Raw genomic sequence first — 18325 nt, 5'->3', positions numbered from 1 at the left:
CAACCAACAAACACCACTCTGGACAAAAGACGGACGATCGGTCGGCAGATAATCATTGCGTGTGTACTAGGCTTAAGCTTGTTTCCCCAGCATGTCACAGCATACAGGAGAGCACTGGCCACCACAGATCCATAAAACATCTTCAGCACCATCGGGCAGACATTAAAAGACCTCAGCCTCCTTAAAAAATAGAGGCTGCTTTCGCCTTTCCTATAGAGCGCCTCAGTATTCCTACTTCACTCCAGCTTATTATCTATGTGCACCCCGGATACTAGTAACTCTACTACATCCACTACTCGGATGGATACAGGGGTCTCCTGTGCCGTACGCCTTCTCAAATCCACACCCAGCTGCTTTGTTTTTGTCACATTTAGATAGAGATGATTATCCTCATACTATTTGCCAAGGTTCTCCACCACAGTCCTAGATACAGTCTCTTTCCCATTCCTGATACATCTCACTACTGTAGAGTCATCAAAAAACTTGAGGAGAAGACTCTGGTAACTGAAACTAGTAGTATAGACAGTAAAAATAAAGGGAGAGAGAACTGTCTCCCGTGGAACCCCAATATTGCTGATCACCCTATCCAATACACAGTCTTGCAAACGTACATACTGCCATCTTCCTATCAGGCAGTCTGCAATTCGTGACACAAGGGAAACATTATCCTATATTGCTGCTAGCTTCTCACCCAAGAGATCCAGCCTGACAGTATCAAAAGCAAAAAACATGAACCTCATAGTGCTCTCTGGCTTATCCAGGTGTGCATACATGCAATTTAACATGAATTTTATAGTATCCTCATCTACCAGCCTCAGTTGGTAGGCAAACTGCAAAGGGTCTAAATATTAACTAACCATGGGCCGTGACTGATAAAAACAATTTTCTACAAAGTCCTCATAATGTGGGAGGCCACTGGTCTGTAATCCAGCCACAAGGACGTGATGTCTTCTGCATAGCGACAAGGCAGGATGTCTTCCACAACACAGGGACCTTGAGTAGACTCAGGCTCAGGTTAAAGCGGACCTTCACCTTCCCGAGGACGATCCCACCTCTCCACCCCTCCTAGCTTCCTCTGCAGGAATAGGGCTTTTTTTCCCCTTTGTTTACTTTTTTTTATTTAGCATTTACCCCGCGTTCACATACAAGTCACTTGCCTTGGGTAAATTACGTGCTCTTAGGAAACAGTCCAAGGTTCTAAGCAGGGTTGTTCCATGGCCATGTGGTCCTGGCAAAGCACACCTCCTAGTCTCTGCAGCTCCCTCTATCACAGCAGCTCTCTCCCCTACCCTATGCATGGCTCTTGCACTTTGCCCTAAATAGGGCACTGCTCACAGCATGGCAGAAACAGCACTAAGCTCCTGATACTTTCAGCCCAGGCTTTACACAGTAGTGATCAAGACAGCTGCAGCTTCCAATAATGTGCCCTAGTCTCTATCCATACACAGTGGAAAACACAGCTGCCCCTGTAGGATGGGGATGGGGGGGGGGACTTAGTTGAGTGGCTCACTCAGCCTTCCTCTTCTGCGCCCTCCTCATCCTCTCTATCTGCACCCTCTTCACTCTGCTGTGTGCACCCCCCAAAGACACCACAACCATATACCCTCCGCTTGAGTCACAGGAATTATTTTCCAATCCATCACAAGACATTTCCGATGCACAGTCATTCTTGGCATCGGATCAGGAAGAGGAGGTAACAACAGCCGCCACTCAGTAGTCTGACGACAGTACCCAGATCAGCCCAAGGAGGTTGGTCCCTGCTGTTGCTGCCTACTCTGAGATCTCTAATGTTAGTGGTGGGGAAGGTGATGTCAATGATGACGTGTCTATGGACATCATGTGGGTGCCCACAAGAGAGGAAGAGGAGGGGAGTTCAGAGGGAGAGATGGACCAGCAGATAGGGAGGAGAAGCAGGCCGAACTTACAATGCACATGAGGGACAAACCAGACTGCTAATGTATCAGGAGTGAGCCATCAACCATGTACAGTCACATCTGGCTGTCACAGAGCTTACCTTTGTTGGAGTCTGTAACACAGAGATGTACGCTCACACTTGCAGATATCCACAGTCCAAGCTGACCAGGTAAGAAAGCCACCTGGCCTGTGAATCTGTGCACGGGGGCTTGGCAAGGAAGGTGCTCCAATAAGCAGGACCGGCAGGAATACAATGGGAAGGGAAGTCCAGGAATAACTGTAGTCACTGGATGACACAAGTCTGGATAAGGATCAGGAGATGAGAGGAAGATAAGGTCGCAGGAAGGTAAGGATGGAAGCCGGAGTCAGCCTGGAACACACGCTCAGGAAATAGGAACACAGGAACAAAGTCTATCAAACAGGAACAATGATCAGGAACACAGGAACAAAGTCTGTCAAACAGGAACAAAGATCAGCAATGAACTGACACTACTCTTAGGGAGAGGCAGTGTTTTATACCTTGCTTAATTGAGTAATTAGCTTCAGGTGGAAAATGAGAGAAAGGAGTATACTCAGGTGAAGTCCAGCCCCCTAGTGCTGCAGGCAATACCAGATTAACAAGACTGGATCCATAAGAGCTGAAGTGTGGCTCAGAGGTAGGATAACAGGACAGAATGTCAAAGTACACAGGTTCAAATCCCATGTCTGGTACTTAACGGCGACCAAGCCTGGCTGTCTGTAAGCCATGGTGAGAACCGTGACACTGGCGCTCCCAGGACGCCGACACATGGCTCCGCAGTGTGGGCTTTTTTTAACGTGTCCGCTGCCGACAATAGTGTTGCCATCTGCAGCCTTTGCAGTCAACGCATAAGTCGCGGTAAGCCCAACACTCACCTAGGGACGACCGCCTTAAGAAGACACCTGGTCTCCCATCACCGAGCCCAGTGGGAGCAACACCGTCAGAACCCACAAAGCCACACTCCAGGCTCTCACTGTCCAGCCTCTTCTCCTCTCTCCTCACAATTGTCCTCCACTCCACTTTCCATCATGCCGTCCTCACGTTGTTCTGGAAAAAGGCAGGCTTCCGTGGCCCAAATGTTCGAGCAGAAAAAAAAAATGATGACGCCGGATAACCCTCTTGCCCAACGGTTGACCGCTAGCTTGTCAGAACTGATAGCCCGCCAACTACTGCCATATAAACTGGTGGACTCGGAGGCCTTTCGAAAATTTGTGGCCATTGGAACACCACAATGGAAGGTCCCAGGAAGGAAATATTTCTTGCAGAAGGGCATCCCAGAGCTATATGGCCATGTTCAGTGGCAATTGAATGTATCTCTGGCACACAGTGTCGGTGCCAAGATACATCTAACAGACAAGTGGTCTAACAAACACAGGCAGGGAAGGTATATAACTTTTACTGCCCACTGGGTGAACCTTCTGACGGCCATCAAGCATGTAACCGATGGCACCCGTGTAGATTTGGTTTTACCGCCACGGATTGCATGCAGGTCTGCCTCTTCTCCTCCTACTCCATTCTCCCTTTCCTCCTCGGCTGACTCCTTCTTTTCCGCTGCTACCGTCTATTCCGCTGCGCCGCCCAAGATCCCCAGAACCTATTGGACATGCTAGGTGAGACGTTGCCATGCTGTGCTGCGTCTGTTGTGCCTGGAAGCCAAGAGCCACACTGGTCCTGCACTCCTTTCAGCTTTGCGTTCACATGCAGATCAGTGGCTAACACCGCTCAGTTTGACAGTTGGTAAAGTGGTGTGCGACAACGGTGCCAATCTGCTGAGCGCGCTGAAACAGGGCAAAATTACACACGTGCCATGCATGGCACACGTCCTGAACTTGGTCGTGCAGCGATTCGTTGTCAAATACCCTAGGGTCCAGGACGTCTTGTGGCAGGCCAGGAAAATCTCGGGCCATTTTAGAAGATCTTACACAGCCATGGCTCGCCTCGCCTTGCGACACAACCTGCCCGTCAGACGTCTTATTTGTGACTGCATGGAACTCAACCTTGTATATGCTTGATAGACTGCTCCAGCAGAAACGTGCAGTTAACGACTACCTGTACGAACTATATAGAAAAAAAGGCTATCTCTGCAAGTTTATAACAGATACAAAGCACCACGTCCCTAGTAAATATTGTAACGTGAAAGGTTTTTTTGGGGGTGCCACAAGGGGGACTTTTCAGTTGGGGTGCTTAAGTATTCATTGATATATAAAGTAAAACTAGAGAAAATGTATTTATAGTAAAAAAAACAAGAAAAATTTTATTCTGAACAACAGTAAAAAGTATACTGTAATTGAAGGGATTACAATATACTGTACAAAACTGAATTGTATTAAAAACATATACAGTAAACAGCCATATAGTATTATACAAATATATATATACTCTCCTAACACAAGGGTAGATGGTGTATATGCTTTATACCCAGTTGCATCCACAATGGATGGTCTTTGTGCAGGAGGCGTAGTGGCCCACAGCCATTAACCCAACATGTTTCGCGGCACTGCCGCCGCTTCTTCAGGGGTATCTTTGAGGGTATCACATAGATATATTTGTCATGAAAAGAATTTAATAACGACTTAAATGGGAAAAAATAAAGAAGAAAGAAAGAAATCAATACAGAATCATCAAACGTATGTTTACAGTAACTTATACGATTTATGATATACTGTTACAACATATAGAAATCATATCTATAGTAAACAGATATTGCATTGCATGCAATATCTGTTTAATATAGATATGATTTCTATATGTTGTAACAGTATATCATAAATCGTATAAGTTACTGTAAACATACGTTTGATGATTCTGTATTGATTTCTTTCTTTCTTCTTTATTTTTTCCCATTTAAGTCGTTATTAAATTCTTTTCATGACAAATATATCTATGTGATACCCTCAAAGATACCCCTGAAGAAGCGGCGGCAGTGCCGCGAAACATGTTGGGTTAATGGCTGTGGGCCACTACGCCTCCTGCACAAAGACCATCCATTGTGGATGCAACTGGGTATAAAGCATATACACCATCTACCCTTGTGTTAGGAGAGTATATATATATTTGTATGATACTATATGGCTGTTTACTGTATATGTTTTTAATACAATTCAGTTTTGTACAGTATATTGTAATCCCTTCAATTACAGTATACTTTTTACTGTTCAGAATAAAATTTCTTATTTTTTTTACTATAAATAAATTTTCTCTAGTTTTACTTTATATATCAATGAATACTTAAGCACCCCAACTGAAAAGTCCCCCTTGTGGCACCCCCAAAAAAACCTTTCACGTTACAATACCTGTACGAACTCTGCGGCAAGACAGGTTTTAGGGAGCTTGTTTTTTTTTCACCGCGCCAGTGGCTGCTCATGTGCGACGCATGCAGACTTCTGTGGCCATTTGATGAGATCACCAAACTGGTCAGTCGCAGGCAGGGCACCATCGTACCTTACGCCTTCTTTCTGGAGTTTGCATTGCGTCGTGTCATTGATCAAGCTATCGAGAAACAGGAGCAGGAAGATGAGGAAGTCGCAATAATGGATGAATTCCCAGGGGGGGCTACTCCATCTGAGACAAGTCAACAACAGGAGTCTGAAGAGGAGTCAGAGGAGGATGGTGTCGGGGCAGATGAGGAAGAGCAATAAGAGCATGCTTTAAACCTTTCTGGGATCCCTGGTGTTGTCCGTGGATGGGAGGAGGAGAACGAGGACGACATTATCCTGGATGATGAGCAGGAGCCAGGCCACTACACCGCTTCCAGTTTAGTGCAAATGGGGGCCTTCATGCCCCAGTGTTTTAAGAGGGACCCCTGTATAAAAAGCATAAAGGGCAAGGATCAGTACTGGGTGGCAACGTACTTAAACCCCCGGTACAAACAAAAAATTGCGGAAATGTTACCACCATCGCAGAGGGCGGTCAGAATGAAGCACTTCCAGGCCTTGCTTCGACAAATGCTTCATTCTGCTTTTGCGTGCGCTGGCAGAGGAATTTCCACTCACAGAGAAACAGTTGCGGGTACCAATCCAACAGCGCCTGCAAGAAGAGGGCGGTTTGAAGATGTGTTGGTCACTTCTGATAGGAGATCATTCTTTCAGCCTACCCATCGACATCTGTCCTCCAGATCCAGCATCAGGGAATGCCTAGACGACAGGTGTCTGACTACATCTAGTTAATGGCCGATGTGGACGCTCTGAGAAGTCATGAACCCCTGGACTACTGGGTGGGCAGGCTTGACCTCTGGCCAGAGCTTGCACAATTTGCAATGGAACTGTTGGCTTGCCCCTCATCCAGTATCCTGTCCGAAAGGACATTCAGTGCAGCAAGGGGGATCGTGACCGATAAGCGCACTCGCCTAGCTCACGACAGTGTTGACTACCTCGCATTTCTAAAAATGAATGAGGCATGGATCTCTGAGAAATTCAACACATGTGGCCAGTAGACCATGTTTGATTCAAATTCCTCATGACAGGCCACAAATATCCGCCACCACCCATAACAATTCATGGTCCCTGTCTTAGCTAAATACAGTGGCTCAAAAGGCCTTTATGTCCTTTGAATGCCTAATTTTTGGGGCCTGTAATGGCCGACACTTATTTATCCTGTGAATGCCTAATGTACCTCCAGTCACAGGATACAAAGTTCTTCGCTGTCAGGTGAAAGCCTGTCAGCTAATTTTTGGGGCCTGTAATGGCCGACACTTACTTCTTTATCCTGTGAATGCCTAATTTTTCAGACTGGAATTGAAAATCAATGGGTCTGTAAACGTTCCGCTAAATTGTAGAACAGATGCAGACCCATTTTATAGATGTGTGAATGGACCCTATATGTATTTGACATGTATTTACCAGCTGCTTTCAGTTCTGGCTGATTTTAACCCTTCATAGCCTGGCATTGCCTCTCCTCCATGGCCTTCATGCACTCTTGAATTGACAAAATTTTGCAAATAAAAAAAAGAATGCTTGTCGATCGCAGATTCGCAGATTCGCCTAATATTTCTGGTAGGTCAGTGTCCATGTTGTGGGACTGTGTGCGCACAGCTAGTATGTATTTTGTGGCTGCAAATATTACCTGGAGGTTTTTCATGTTCACCTGCCATTAAAATGAATGGGACCCGTCGTGAACCTTTGCGCGATCGCGTTCGCGATCAGATGTTCATCCATCACTACTCTTCAGCTGTAGCAACAGCCAATCAAGACACCTCCCAACCTCATTTCTTTCTTGCTTCAGCTGTCCATCACTGCTGTTTTTTTTTTCAGAACTGTTAATCAGCATTTAAAAAGCTCAGACCAGAGCTACACAATAGTAACAGTAAAAAATAGACAGAAGATAAAAGTTGTCCCTCTATCTTTTTTTTTTTAAAAGACATAGAGGGTGTCTTTTGGCCGGTGTTCTTCACCAGACTCCAAGCTGTGCTCTCTTACCCTGGCCAAAATTCCTCGACCATCACACGCTTTTGGGTGCATTGGAGACATACATCCCTGTCCAATCCCCCAACTCCTCCCTGCTCTGTGGCCCCGTAGAACTGCAGTGATTGTGGCCAGTTGGTGAAACCATAGTGTACAGTGGGGGGTGGTAGGCATCTGACACACCTCCAAGTAGATCCTATGGCCACATTGGCCAGTATCTCTCTTAAATAGAAACAAATATCTTCGAAGTCATTGCTGGTGAGACTGGCAAGTATTCTACAAAAAAAAAAAAAAAAAATGCATATATGCATTCACACATGTGAAGAACATGAATTTTCACATTTCACTCCAAAAATACATTACCAGAAAGATTTTATTTCAATTCAATTTTAATTTCTAAAAAACGGATACTAAATTGTAACCTTATTCTATGCTTCTAATACAGAACAGAAGGGTTTCTCTGTCTTACCAAATCTTGTCTACTAATGAAAAATCTGTTATCTCCTCCTCTGTAGGTCTTCCAGTCATTATTGTAATCGTGACCTTGGCAACCTCTTTAGATAAATATGTGGCAGACAGTCACTGCTGGCTAAACATTCAGACTGACATAATCTGGGCATTCGTGGGTCCCGTTCTTTTCATATTAACGGTATGTATTTGTTATTCAACATCTACCTGTTGATGCACAGTATTTGCATTTTGTATAGGCAGCAAAGAGGCCAAGCTGCATTGACTTTTAAAATAAGAGTGTATACTCTTAAATACGACCTTGGCAAACAAAGCCATATTAGGATAAAGTTTTAATTACCTTAACTGCAAATGTATAATGTGTTTTTTTATCTTTACTAATCATTCCATATATTTAGGTTTCTTAGAAATATGTATTTTACCCAATTTCACCTTGGAAAAAATTGATCTTCATTGGATTTTGGCTGCAAATGCATATTTTGTACTTTTCATCTTTGACACTACATACATTTACTATATAGTTCTATGATTAAAATATATACAGTAAAACCTTGGATTGAGAGTAACTTGGTCTGACTAACTTTGCATAAGACAAGAACATTTTTTTTTTATAAATTTTGACTTGATAAACGAGCAGTGTCTTGATATACAAGTAGCTTCTCGTCACAACTATTAAAGTATAAAAAAGAAGAGAGGCACCTCTAAGTGTAGCAATATGGTTACATTTAATGAAGATACAAAAATTAGCCCACATGCGTTTACCTGACAGCTAAGAACGTTGTATTCTATGGCTGAAGGTACATTTGGCATTCACAGGATAAATAATTAAGTGTCGCCCATTACAGGCCCCAAAAATTAGCCCACATGCGTTTACCTGACAGCTAAGAACGTTGTATTCTGTGGTTGGAGGTACATTAGGCATTGACAGGAAAAATTATTGTCGGCCATGAAAGGCCCCAAAAATTAGGCATTCAATGGACATGAAATGCCTTTTATGCCGCTGTATTTACCGAAGACAAGGACCATGAATTGTTGTGGGTGAATGGCGGTCTATTTGTGGCCTGTCATGAGGAATTTTAATCAAACATGGTCTACTGGTCACATGTGTTGAATTCCTCTGAGATCCATGCCTCATTAATTTTTATAAATGTGAGGTAGTCACTGTCATAAGCTAGGCGAGTGCGCTTATTGGTCACCCCCTGCTGCGCTGAACATCCTTTCGGACAGGACACTGGATGGGGGGCAAGCCAACAGTTCCATTGCAAATTGTGCAAGTTCTGGCCAGAGGTCAAGGCTACCCAGCCAGTAGTCCAGGGGTTCATCACTCCTCAGAGTGTCCACATCGGCCATTACCCGATGTAGTCGGACACCTGTCAGTCTAGGCGTTCCCTGATGCTGGATTCAGAGTACAGCTGTTGATGGGTCGGCTGAAAGAATGATCTCGTATCTGAAGTGACCATCTTCAGTGAACACATCTTCAAAACACCCTCTTCTTGCAGGCGCTGTTGGATTGGTACCCGCAACAGTTTCTCTGTGAATAGGAATTCCTCTGCTAGCACACGCAAAAGCAGAATGCAGCATTTCTCAAAGCAAGGCCTGGAAGTGCTGCATTCTGACCACCTTCTGTGATGGTGGTAACATTTCCGCCATTTTTTGTGTGTACCGGGGGGTCTAAGTACGTTGCCACCCAGTACTGGTCCTTGCCCTTTATGCTTTTTATACAGGGGTCCCCCTTAAAACACTGGAGCATGAAGGCCCCCATTCGCACTAAACTGAAAGCGGTGTAGTGGCCTGGCTCCAGCTCATCATCCAGGATAATGTTGTCCTCGTTCTCCTCCCCCCCCCCATCCATGGATAACACCAGGGATCCCAGAAAGGTTTAAAGCATGCTCTTCTTGCTCCTCCTCATCCCCCCAGCACCATCCTCCTCTGACTCCTCTACAGACTCCTGTTGTAGACTTGTCTCAGATGGAGTAGCACCCCCTGGGAATTCATCCAACATTGCGACTTCCTCATCTTCCTGCTCGACGGCTTGATCAATGACACAACGCAATGCACGCTCCAGAAAGAAGGCGTAAGGTACAATGTCACTGATGGCGCCCTGGCCGCGACTGACCAGTTTGGTTATCTCATCGAATGGCCGCAGAATTCTGCATGCGTCGCACATGAGCAGCCACTGGCGCAGTAAAAAAAAACCAAAGCTCCCCAGAACCTGTCCTGCCGCAGAGTTCGTACAGGTAGTCGTTAACTGCCCGTTTCTGCTGGAGCAGCCTATCAAGCATATACAAGGTTGAGTTCCATCGCATCGGGCAGTCACAAATAAGATGCCTGACGGGCAGGTTGTGTTGCCCCTGAATGTCAGCAAGGTGAGCCATGGCTGTGTAAGATCTTCTGAAATGGCCCGAGATTTTCCTGGCCTGTCGCAAGACGTCCTGGGTATTTGACAACGAATCGTTGCACGACCAAGTTCAGGACATGTGCCATGCATTGCACGTGTGTAATTTTGCCCTGTTTCAGCGCGCTCAGCAGATTGGCACCGTTGTCGCACACCACTTTACCAACTGTCAAATTGAGCAGTGTCAGCCACTGATCTGCCTGTGAATGCAAAGCTGAAAGGAGTGCAGGACCAGTGTGGCTCTTGGCTTCCAGGCACAACAGACACAGCACAGCATGGCAATGTCTCACCTGGCATGTGGAATAGGTTCTGGGGATCTTGGGCGGCGCAGCGGAAGAGACGGTAGGAGTGGAAAAGGAGGAGTCAGCTGAGGAGGACAGGGAGGATGGAGTAGGAGGAGAAGAGGCAGACCTGCATGCAATCCGTGGCGGTAAAACCAAATCTACATGGGTGCCATCGGTTACATGCTTAATGGCCGTCAGAAGGTTCACCCAGTGGGCAGTAAAAGTTATATACCTTCCCTGCCTGTGTTTGCTAGACCATGTGTCTGTGGTCAGATGTATCTTGGCACTGACACTGTGTGCCAGAGATACATTCACTTGCCGCTGAACATGGCCATACAGCTCTGGAATGCCCTTCTGCGAGAAATATTTCCTTCCTGGGACCTTCCATTGTGGTGTTCCAATGGCCACAAATTTCTGAAAGGCCTCCGAGTCCACCAGTTGATATGGCAGTAGTTGGCGGCTATCAGTTCCGACAAACTAGCAGTCAACCGTTGGGCAAGAGGGTTATCCGGCGTCATTTTTTTATGCTCCAACATTTGAGCCACGGAAGCCTGCCTTTTTCCAGAATAATGTGAGGACAGCATGATGGAAGGTGGAGTGGAGGACAATTGTGAGGAGAGAGGAGAAGGAGAGAGGAGAAGGAGAAGGAGAGAGGAGAAGGAGAAGGAGAGAGGAGAAGGAGAAGGAGAAGGAGAAGGAGAAGGAGAAGGAGAAGGAGAAGGAGAAGAGGCTGGAGTGTGGCTTTGTGGGTTCTAACGGCGTTGCTCCCACTGGGCTCCGTGATGGGAGTCCAGATGCCTTCTTAAGGCAGTCGTCCCTAGGTGAATGTTGGGCTTACCGCGACTTATGCATTGACTGCAAAGGCTGCAGATGGCAACACTATTGTCAGCAGCGGACACATTAGCAAAAGCCCATACTGCGGAGCCATGTGTCGGCGTCCTGGGAGCGCCAGATGTGACTGTACATGGTTGATGGCTTGCTCCTGATACATTAGCAGTCTGCTGCTTGTTCCCTCCTGTGTAATGTAAGTTCTGCCTGCTTCTCCTCCCTATCTGCTGGCCCATCTCTCCCTCTGAACTCCCCTCCTCTTCCTCTCTTGTGGGCACCCACGTGACGTCCATAGACACGTCATCGATGTCACCTTCCCCACCACTAACATTTGATATCTCGGAGTAGTCAGCAACAGCGGGGACCAACCTCCTTGGGCTGATCTGGGTACTGTCGTCAGACTGCTGAGTGGCGGCTGTTGCTACCTCCTCTTCCTGATCCGAAGGCTGAGTGAATGCACCTTCTGAAACTTCACACTTTGGCTCCGGCCTACTGCTCCAGCCCTACCCCTACCACCCCTGCGTAAGGACCTGCCTCTTCCTCTGCCTGTCATTTTTTAAACTACCCTGTGACAAAAGTTTCTAGAGAAGCGCAGTATATATGGAAGAAGTTATATAACACCCACTTCATTCTGTGGTATTGGGAGGCCACTGGTCTATCACACCAGTTCTACAAAAAATTGACCAGTAACTGTTGTCACTGTGTGTAGCACAGTTAACGCAGCAAAAAGGGCAACATTTTTGCAGGACAAAAATACACTCTTATAAAAGTATACTGTTAGATAACACCCCACTTCGATCTGTGGTATTGGGGGGCCACTGGTCTATCACACCAATTATACAAAAAATTTGCCAGTAAGTTTGGCACTGGGTGTAGCAGAGATAACGTAGCAAAAGAGGCAATATTTTTGCAGGACATAAATACGCTGTTATAAAAGTATACTGTTAGATAACATTCCACTTCAATCTGTGGTATTGGGGGGCCACTGGTCTATCACACCAGTTATAATACTTTTTTAAAAGTGCTTTTGTCACTCTGTAGTTGTAGTATCGCTGCAGAAACGCTCACCACACCAGTCACAATGCTGCACAGTGCACAATACAAATCCACTAGAATATGCTTTCTTTATTAGAATTATTATAAGTGTATTACACCCCTATATAGTGCACTGCACACCAAAGAATAGTACACCTATACCAAATACCAGTCCTTGAAAGGACTTTTGTGGTCCTATAACCGAGCGATCTGTGTCACTGACAATCTATCCCTGCTCCCCACAGCAAACCTCTCCCTACACTGACAAAAGAGACAATATAGATAGAGTACTCCTATACCAAATACTAGTCCTTTAAATTACTTTTGTGGACCTATAACAGAGTGATCTGTGTCACTGACAGTCTGTCCCTGCTGCACACAGCAAACCTCTCCCTACACGGACAAAAAGCAGAATGTAAAATGGCCGCCAGGTCAGGTCTATTTATAAGGTAGGGGGTATGTCCATGTGCTGAAATGTCTCAATTGGCTGTCCTGTTCCACCTGATGGATGCTTCATGGGTCAAAGTTCTCCCCAATGTAAACTAATATGGCCACCGCCAACAATCGCCATATGTTCGCAATATCGGCGGACTGCGAATGAGCAAAGTTTGCCGCGAACTGACCGCCAGGCGAACCGCAAGGCCATCCCTGGGGGGAGTGCTCGCTTTGCCCCCCCCGTTTTCCTGGTCTGCCGGGCTGCATGCTCGGATTAGAATCTGGTATGGATTTTGGGGGGGCCCCACGCCGTATTTTTTAAAACATTTTTGTGTGGAGTTCCTCCAAAATCTATACCAGACGCGAAGGGCCTGGTATGAACTTCAGGGGGGACCCCATGCCGTTTTTGTTTTTTTAATTCTGTCATAGGGTTCCCCTAACCACTTAAAAACACTTTCATACCCTTCCTGCCCAGACTACAGCGCACTTTCATACCCTTCCTGCACAGACTAATTTTCAGCTTTCAGCTCTTATTGGCTTTTATGGCAAATCTTAGTCAGCGGGACATAGCACTACTCCCAGTCTTTACCATTCGCATCTATTGGAAATCTTGGTCAGCTTGACATGGCACTGCTCCCAGTCTTACCATTGACGTCTATGGAAAATCTTGATCAGCTTGATATGGCACTGTTGAGCCATAAGTGACAGGGACACCAAGCTTGGGAAACACAGACAGGGGACCCAGGACTATAATATATCCATACATTTTAAAATTGGGGTATGCCCATACACTACACTGACTGCACAAAACTGACTGAATACACTATTCACTAACTACTCTGCATAATCTCCTTTGTCACACACTATACATGGCTGCCATGTAAGCAGCAGCCTTATATCGTGTGGGGCGTGGACTTAGCCCCACACTATACTTACATTCGACTCGAACACACAGCCCCTCCCTAGTGATAGGGTCCTTTTTTTTTTTACTCTTTTAGGAGAGGGTGCATTGACCTCTTGTCTTTCCCCCCAACCTGGGTGACCCAATTTTAGATACCAGGGAAAGGGTAAAAGTACAAATAGAAAGAAGACTTTGTCCTCTGCTTTTTCTTCAATGCTTTTCTGACTCTGGAGCTCTGTTTGCTCTCAGGACATTTAATTGTATTGTGTCAGTATCTGACAGTAAGTAAATTAATCTCTCAGAAAACTATAAATAGCTATATTAAAAACCCCTACTAAAGGGGAATCCCAGGCCAGCCTATAGTACCTGTATCCTAATGAGAAATGAGGTAAACTAGACACAAGTAACGTGTCCCCTTTACAACCAATAATATAGCAATGTTCAGAACGCAAGGCTTTGCTATATCTTCACCAGCAGTTGGAACTCAAAGAACAAATGATTCCCAAGTGTAGCACCATGAAATGAGCAATGCGAGTTAGATGATTCTAATTAATGATGATCCACTAACTGATCCAAATGTAGGATGTCTGTATACAGTGTTCAAGAGAAGCTGTAACAGATAACTGGACTTTGAACAGGTGCTCTCTCCCCAATCCTCCCAAGTCCCTCTTATAATTTTTGGAAGAACAAGCAAAGTCAAATCTCCACGCTGTGAGACACTGAGATGACCATGCTCTGCTGATTCAGTGAGTTCCGCCGACTCCGATTCTATCAGCGATGCTGCAGGGATGTCCGCGAAGTAGCGAGTGTCATCCATCCCACCTGCAGACAGCTGGGTGGCGTGCAGTAGGCCACAGTCCTCTATCTACACACACGATGGATCCCAGGAAGCAAGAGAGCGTGGACCTGGTCAGCAGATCCCTTTATAGTCTCTCCCACAATTCTCCCCTAGAGCGAATGGCCTGCTGGGAGGTGCAGTTCATAAACAGTTCAGCATTGCAGTAATATCATTCCGGAAGACTATACTTCTCACAATGCTTTCTTCCAGTCACAGGAGTGTGATGCATGAAGCCCGAGAATAAGTCTGCAGTGTCAGATAATTGTAGTCTGCGTCTGGTTACAATAGTAAAAGGTTAAACCTTATCCTTAAGGCCCAAATCCTGAAAAATGATTCTCTGAACCACAGAGAAATGGTTCTTTATGGGGACCATTAGGAAAGACAGTGTCAGTGGCTGAGGGGTAAACCAGAACAAGACAAACTATATTTAAGTAGTGAAGAGAAATTTCCTTCTGTTTTAGGCCTAGGTCTCAGGAATTCCAAGTCTTTGTGTAAGACTGGAAACGTTTCTGTACAGGACAAGGCAGCCAGCTCAGACACATACCCTGCAGTGGTGATGGCAACACAGAATGCAACCTTGTGAATGCGAGTATATAGGGAAATATTCCTGATAGGTAAATGGTGGTTTTCTAAAGAGTTGATCTAACCAAATTCAACTCCCATGGAGTCTTAGGAGGTTGTACAGGAGTAGCTACATATAAAAAGCCCTGTACAAAATTCTTTGCCACGGAGTGGGAGGCTAACAGTTATTGGAAAAATATTGCGAGAGCCAAAATTTTTCACTTGATGATACCCATTACCAATTGCTGATCCAAGTCTGCTAGCAAAAAGGTTAGGATTCTGCTCACAAATCTTCTTTCCAGCAAGTGAAGTAAACCCTCTGTGTGCTGTGGTAGACCTTGTGGAAGGTAAAATTCCTAGCTTTTAACAAGGTAATCCAGAATAAAAAAGACCTCAGTGTCTCAAGTCCTGGGTTTTAACTGCTATGCCATTAAGGCAGCATCTGGCAAGGGGTTAAATAAATCCTTGGGATAGGTAATCCAGTCAATCTGAAGAGCTTATGGGGTGTCTGCCAGAAGTTTGATTCGTTTGGATTACCACAGCTGCTTGGGACAGTTCAGAGCTATGAGGAGCAATGGAATGCCTTCCATCTCAATCCTGAAGAGTAGACAAGAAAGAAGTTTTACAGAGGAAAAGGCAAAGGTCAGAAGTAGGGTTGAGCGAACACGGACTGTATTATTCGTGTTCGTACCGAATAATTGGATTTTTGTTACCCGAACACGGACCCGAAAACGTTACTGTATATTCGGGTAAAAATCAGTGTTCGGTCGTTTTATTTCCGGGTTTTGCATGCTTTGGCGCGCTTTTCATGGCGGGCTTTCAACAGCCAATCAACAAGCGTTTAACTGGTGTGCCTAAGCCATCCCAGCCATGCCTACAAATGTATCAGTAGCTGTGATTGGCCGTCTGAAGCATGTGACCAAGTCTTTATAATTTCAAGGCAGCGCCGCTGCGGCGTCATTCTGCTGTTTAGTTCAGGGAGAGAGCACACATCAACGTGCTGGCTGCTGATTAGGGACAGACAGGAAAAAAAAACATTTGTGTCCGGATAGAATTGAGGGACAGGTCGGAGTGTGTTAGGCAGGGCGAGTTGTAGGCATTTTAGGGAGAGAGTCTGCTGATTTTTAGGGTCAGTGTGTTCTACAAACTACAATCGATATTGCTGTGTGGGGGGGGGGGGGTTTGCAGTCACCCGATCTACGATCTTATCAATCCCTTTAGGGAGAGAGTCTGCTGATTTTTAGGGTCAGTGTGTTCTACAAACTACAATCGATATTGCTGTGGGGGGGGGGGGGGTTGCAGTCACCCGATCTACGATCTTATCAATCCTTTTAGGGACAGAGTCTGCTGATTTTTAGGGTCAGACAGTGTGTTCTACAAACTACAATCGATATTGCTGTGTGGGGGGGGGGTTTGCAGTCACCCGATCTACGATCTTATCAATCCTTTTAGGGACAGAGTCTGCTGATTTTTAGGGTCAGAGAGTGTGTTCTACAAACTACAATCGATATTGCTGTGTGGTGTGGGATAGGAGATAGGCAGGTGTCAGTGGTCCACATCCATTTTGCTGTGTTTGGGCTGCAGTGAACACAATCTTTTTGGGGTGCAGTGAACACAATCTTTTTGGGGTGCAGTGAACACAATCTTTTTTGCCCACTGAGGAGGAGGGAGAAAAGTATTTTTCTATCAGGCACTGTGTGCAGCATTTTTCCTTCAGCTTTGCTGTGCTGAGTGACTGATCATACACTGCTGTGCTATTGAGTGGTTTCAAAAATCATACACTTTTTTTCTATTCCACTATTCAATATACAGCCTTGGGTTAAAAAAAATTAAATTGTGGCCTGCAGCAGAGCTGAATGATATTTGGGGTTTTTGGGGTTCATCTCATACTTCTGAAGATTTGAGGGTGCTGCCTGTTCCAAACTCCTCCTACTCCTCATCCAGCCTTTTAGGGGTACAAACAATAGTAATTGGGGCCTAGTGTGGTTTTGTACGTGTTTGATACATACACTTTTTGGTCATATTTTCTATGCCGCTATTCAATAAAAACCTTTGGGGATCAGTTAAATTGCGGGATAGTCTGTGTTGGTATGTGTGAGATCCACCTTTCCAAGTTTTTGGGGTTCATCTCATACTTCTGAAGATTTGAGGGTGCTGCCTGTTCCATACTCCTGCTACTCCTCATCCTGCCTTTAGGGGTACAAACAATAGTAATTGGGGCCTAGTGTGGTTTTGTACGTGTGAGATACATACACTTTTTTTGATCATATTTCCTATTCCGCTATTCAATAAAAACCTTTGGGGATCAGTTAAATTGCGGGATAGTCTGTGTTGGTACGTGTGAGATCCACCTTTCCAAGTTTTTGGGGTTCATCTCATACTTCTGAAGATTTGAGGGTGCTGCCTGTTCCATACTCCTACTCCTCATCCAGCCTTTTAGGGGTACAAACAATAGTAATTGGGGCCTAGTGTGGTTGTGTACGTGTGATATACATACACTTTTTTTGATCATATTTTCTATTCCGCTATTTAATCAAAACCTTTGGGTATAAACAATTAAATTGCGTGATAGTCTGTGTCGGTACGTGTGAGATACACCTTTCCAATTTTTTGGGTGCATCTCATACTGCCGAGGATTTGAGGGTGCTTCAGTCTGCCTCCTGCCTGTTCCGAACTCCTCCTACTCCTCATCCTGCCTTTAGGGTAGAAAAAATTGTAATCGGGGGCCTAGTTTGTGTTTGTACGTGTGAGATACACAGTTTTGTAAAATTTGTCCTATTCCGCTATTCAATATACACCCTGTTTGAGTGTAAAAAATTAAATTGCGGGATAGTCTGTATCGGTACATGTGAGATACACCTTTTTAAATTTGTTTGGCGCATCTCCTTCTACCGCCGAGGATTGCAGGGCGCTTCAGTTTGCCTCTTGTTCCCAACTCCTCCTACTCCTCTTCCTCATCCTGCCTTTAGGGTACAAAAAATTGTAATCGGGGCCTCGTCTGTGTTTGTACGTGTGAGATACACCGTATTATAAAATTTTTCCTATTCCGCTATTCAATATACACCCTTTTGGAGTGTAAAAAATTAAATTACGGCATAGTCTGTATCGGTACGTGTGAGATACACCTTTTAAATTAGTTTGGCGCATCTCCTTCCCCCGCCAAGGATTGCAGGGCGCTTCAGTTTGCCTCCTGTTCCCAACTCCTCCTACTCCTCTTCCTCATCCTCCCTTTAGGGTACAAAAAAATT

The 18325-nt window shown here is 45.3% G+C and overlaps 1 protein-coding gene across 1 annotated transcript in view; it reads left to right on the top strand.

Moving 5' to 3' along the window:
* ADGRD2 (adhesion G protein-coupled receptor D2) overlaps positions 1-18325 on the top strand; it is a 720317-nt gene that overhangs the window by 366456 nt on the left and 335536 nt on the right. The window contains exon 18 of the mRNA XM_082264234.1: positions 7848-7981. Within this exon, the coding sequence (XP_082120360.1) occupies positions 7848-7981 (134 nt within the window). The remainder of the gene's footprint in view (positions 1-7847; positions 7982-18325) is intronic.

The sequence above is a fragment of the Pelophylax lessonae genome, assembly GCF_965119305.1.
Source record: "Pelophylax lessonae genome assembly, chromosome: 7".
NCBI classification, from domain to species: domain Eukaryota; kingdom Metazoa; phylum Chordata; class Amphibia; order Anura; family Ranidae; genus Pelophylax; species Pelophylax lessonae.
Note: the sequence above shows the minus strand (reverse complement) of the source record. Positions and strands in the feature narration are given on the sequence as shown.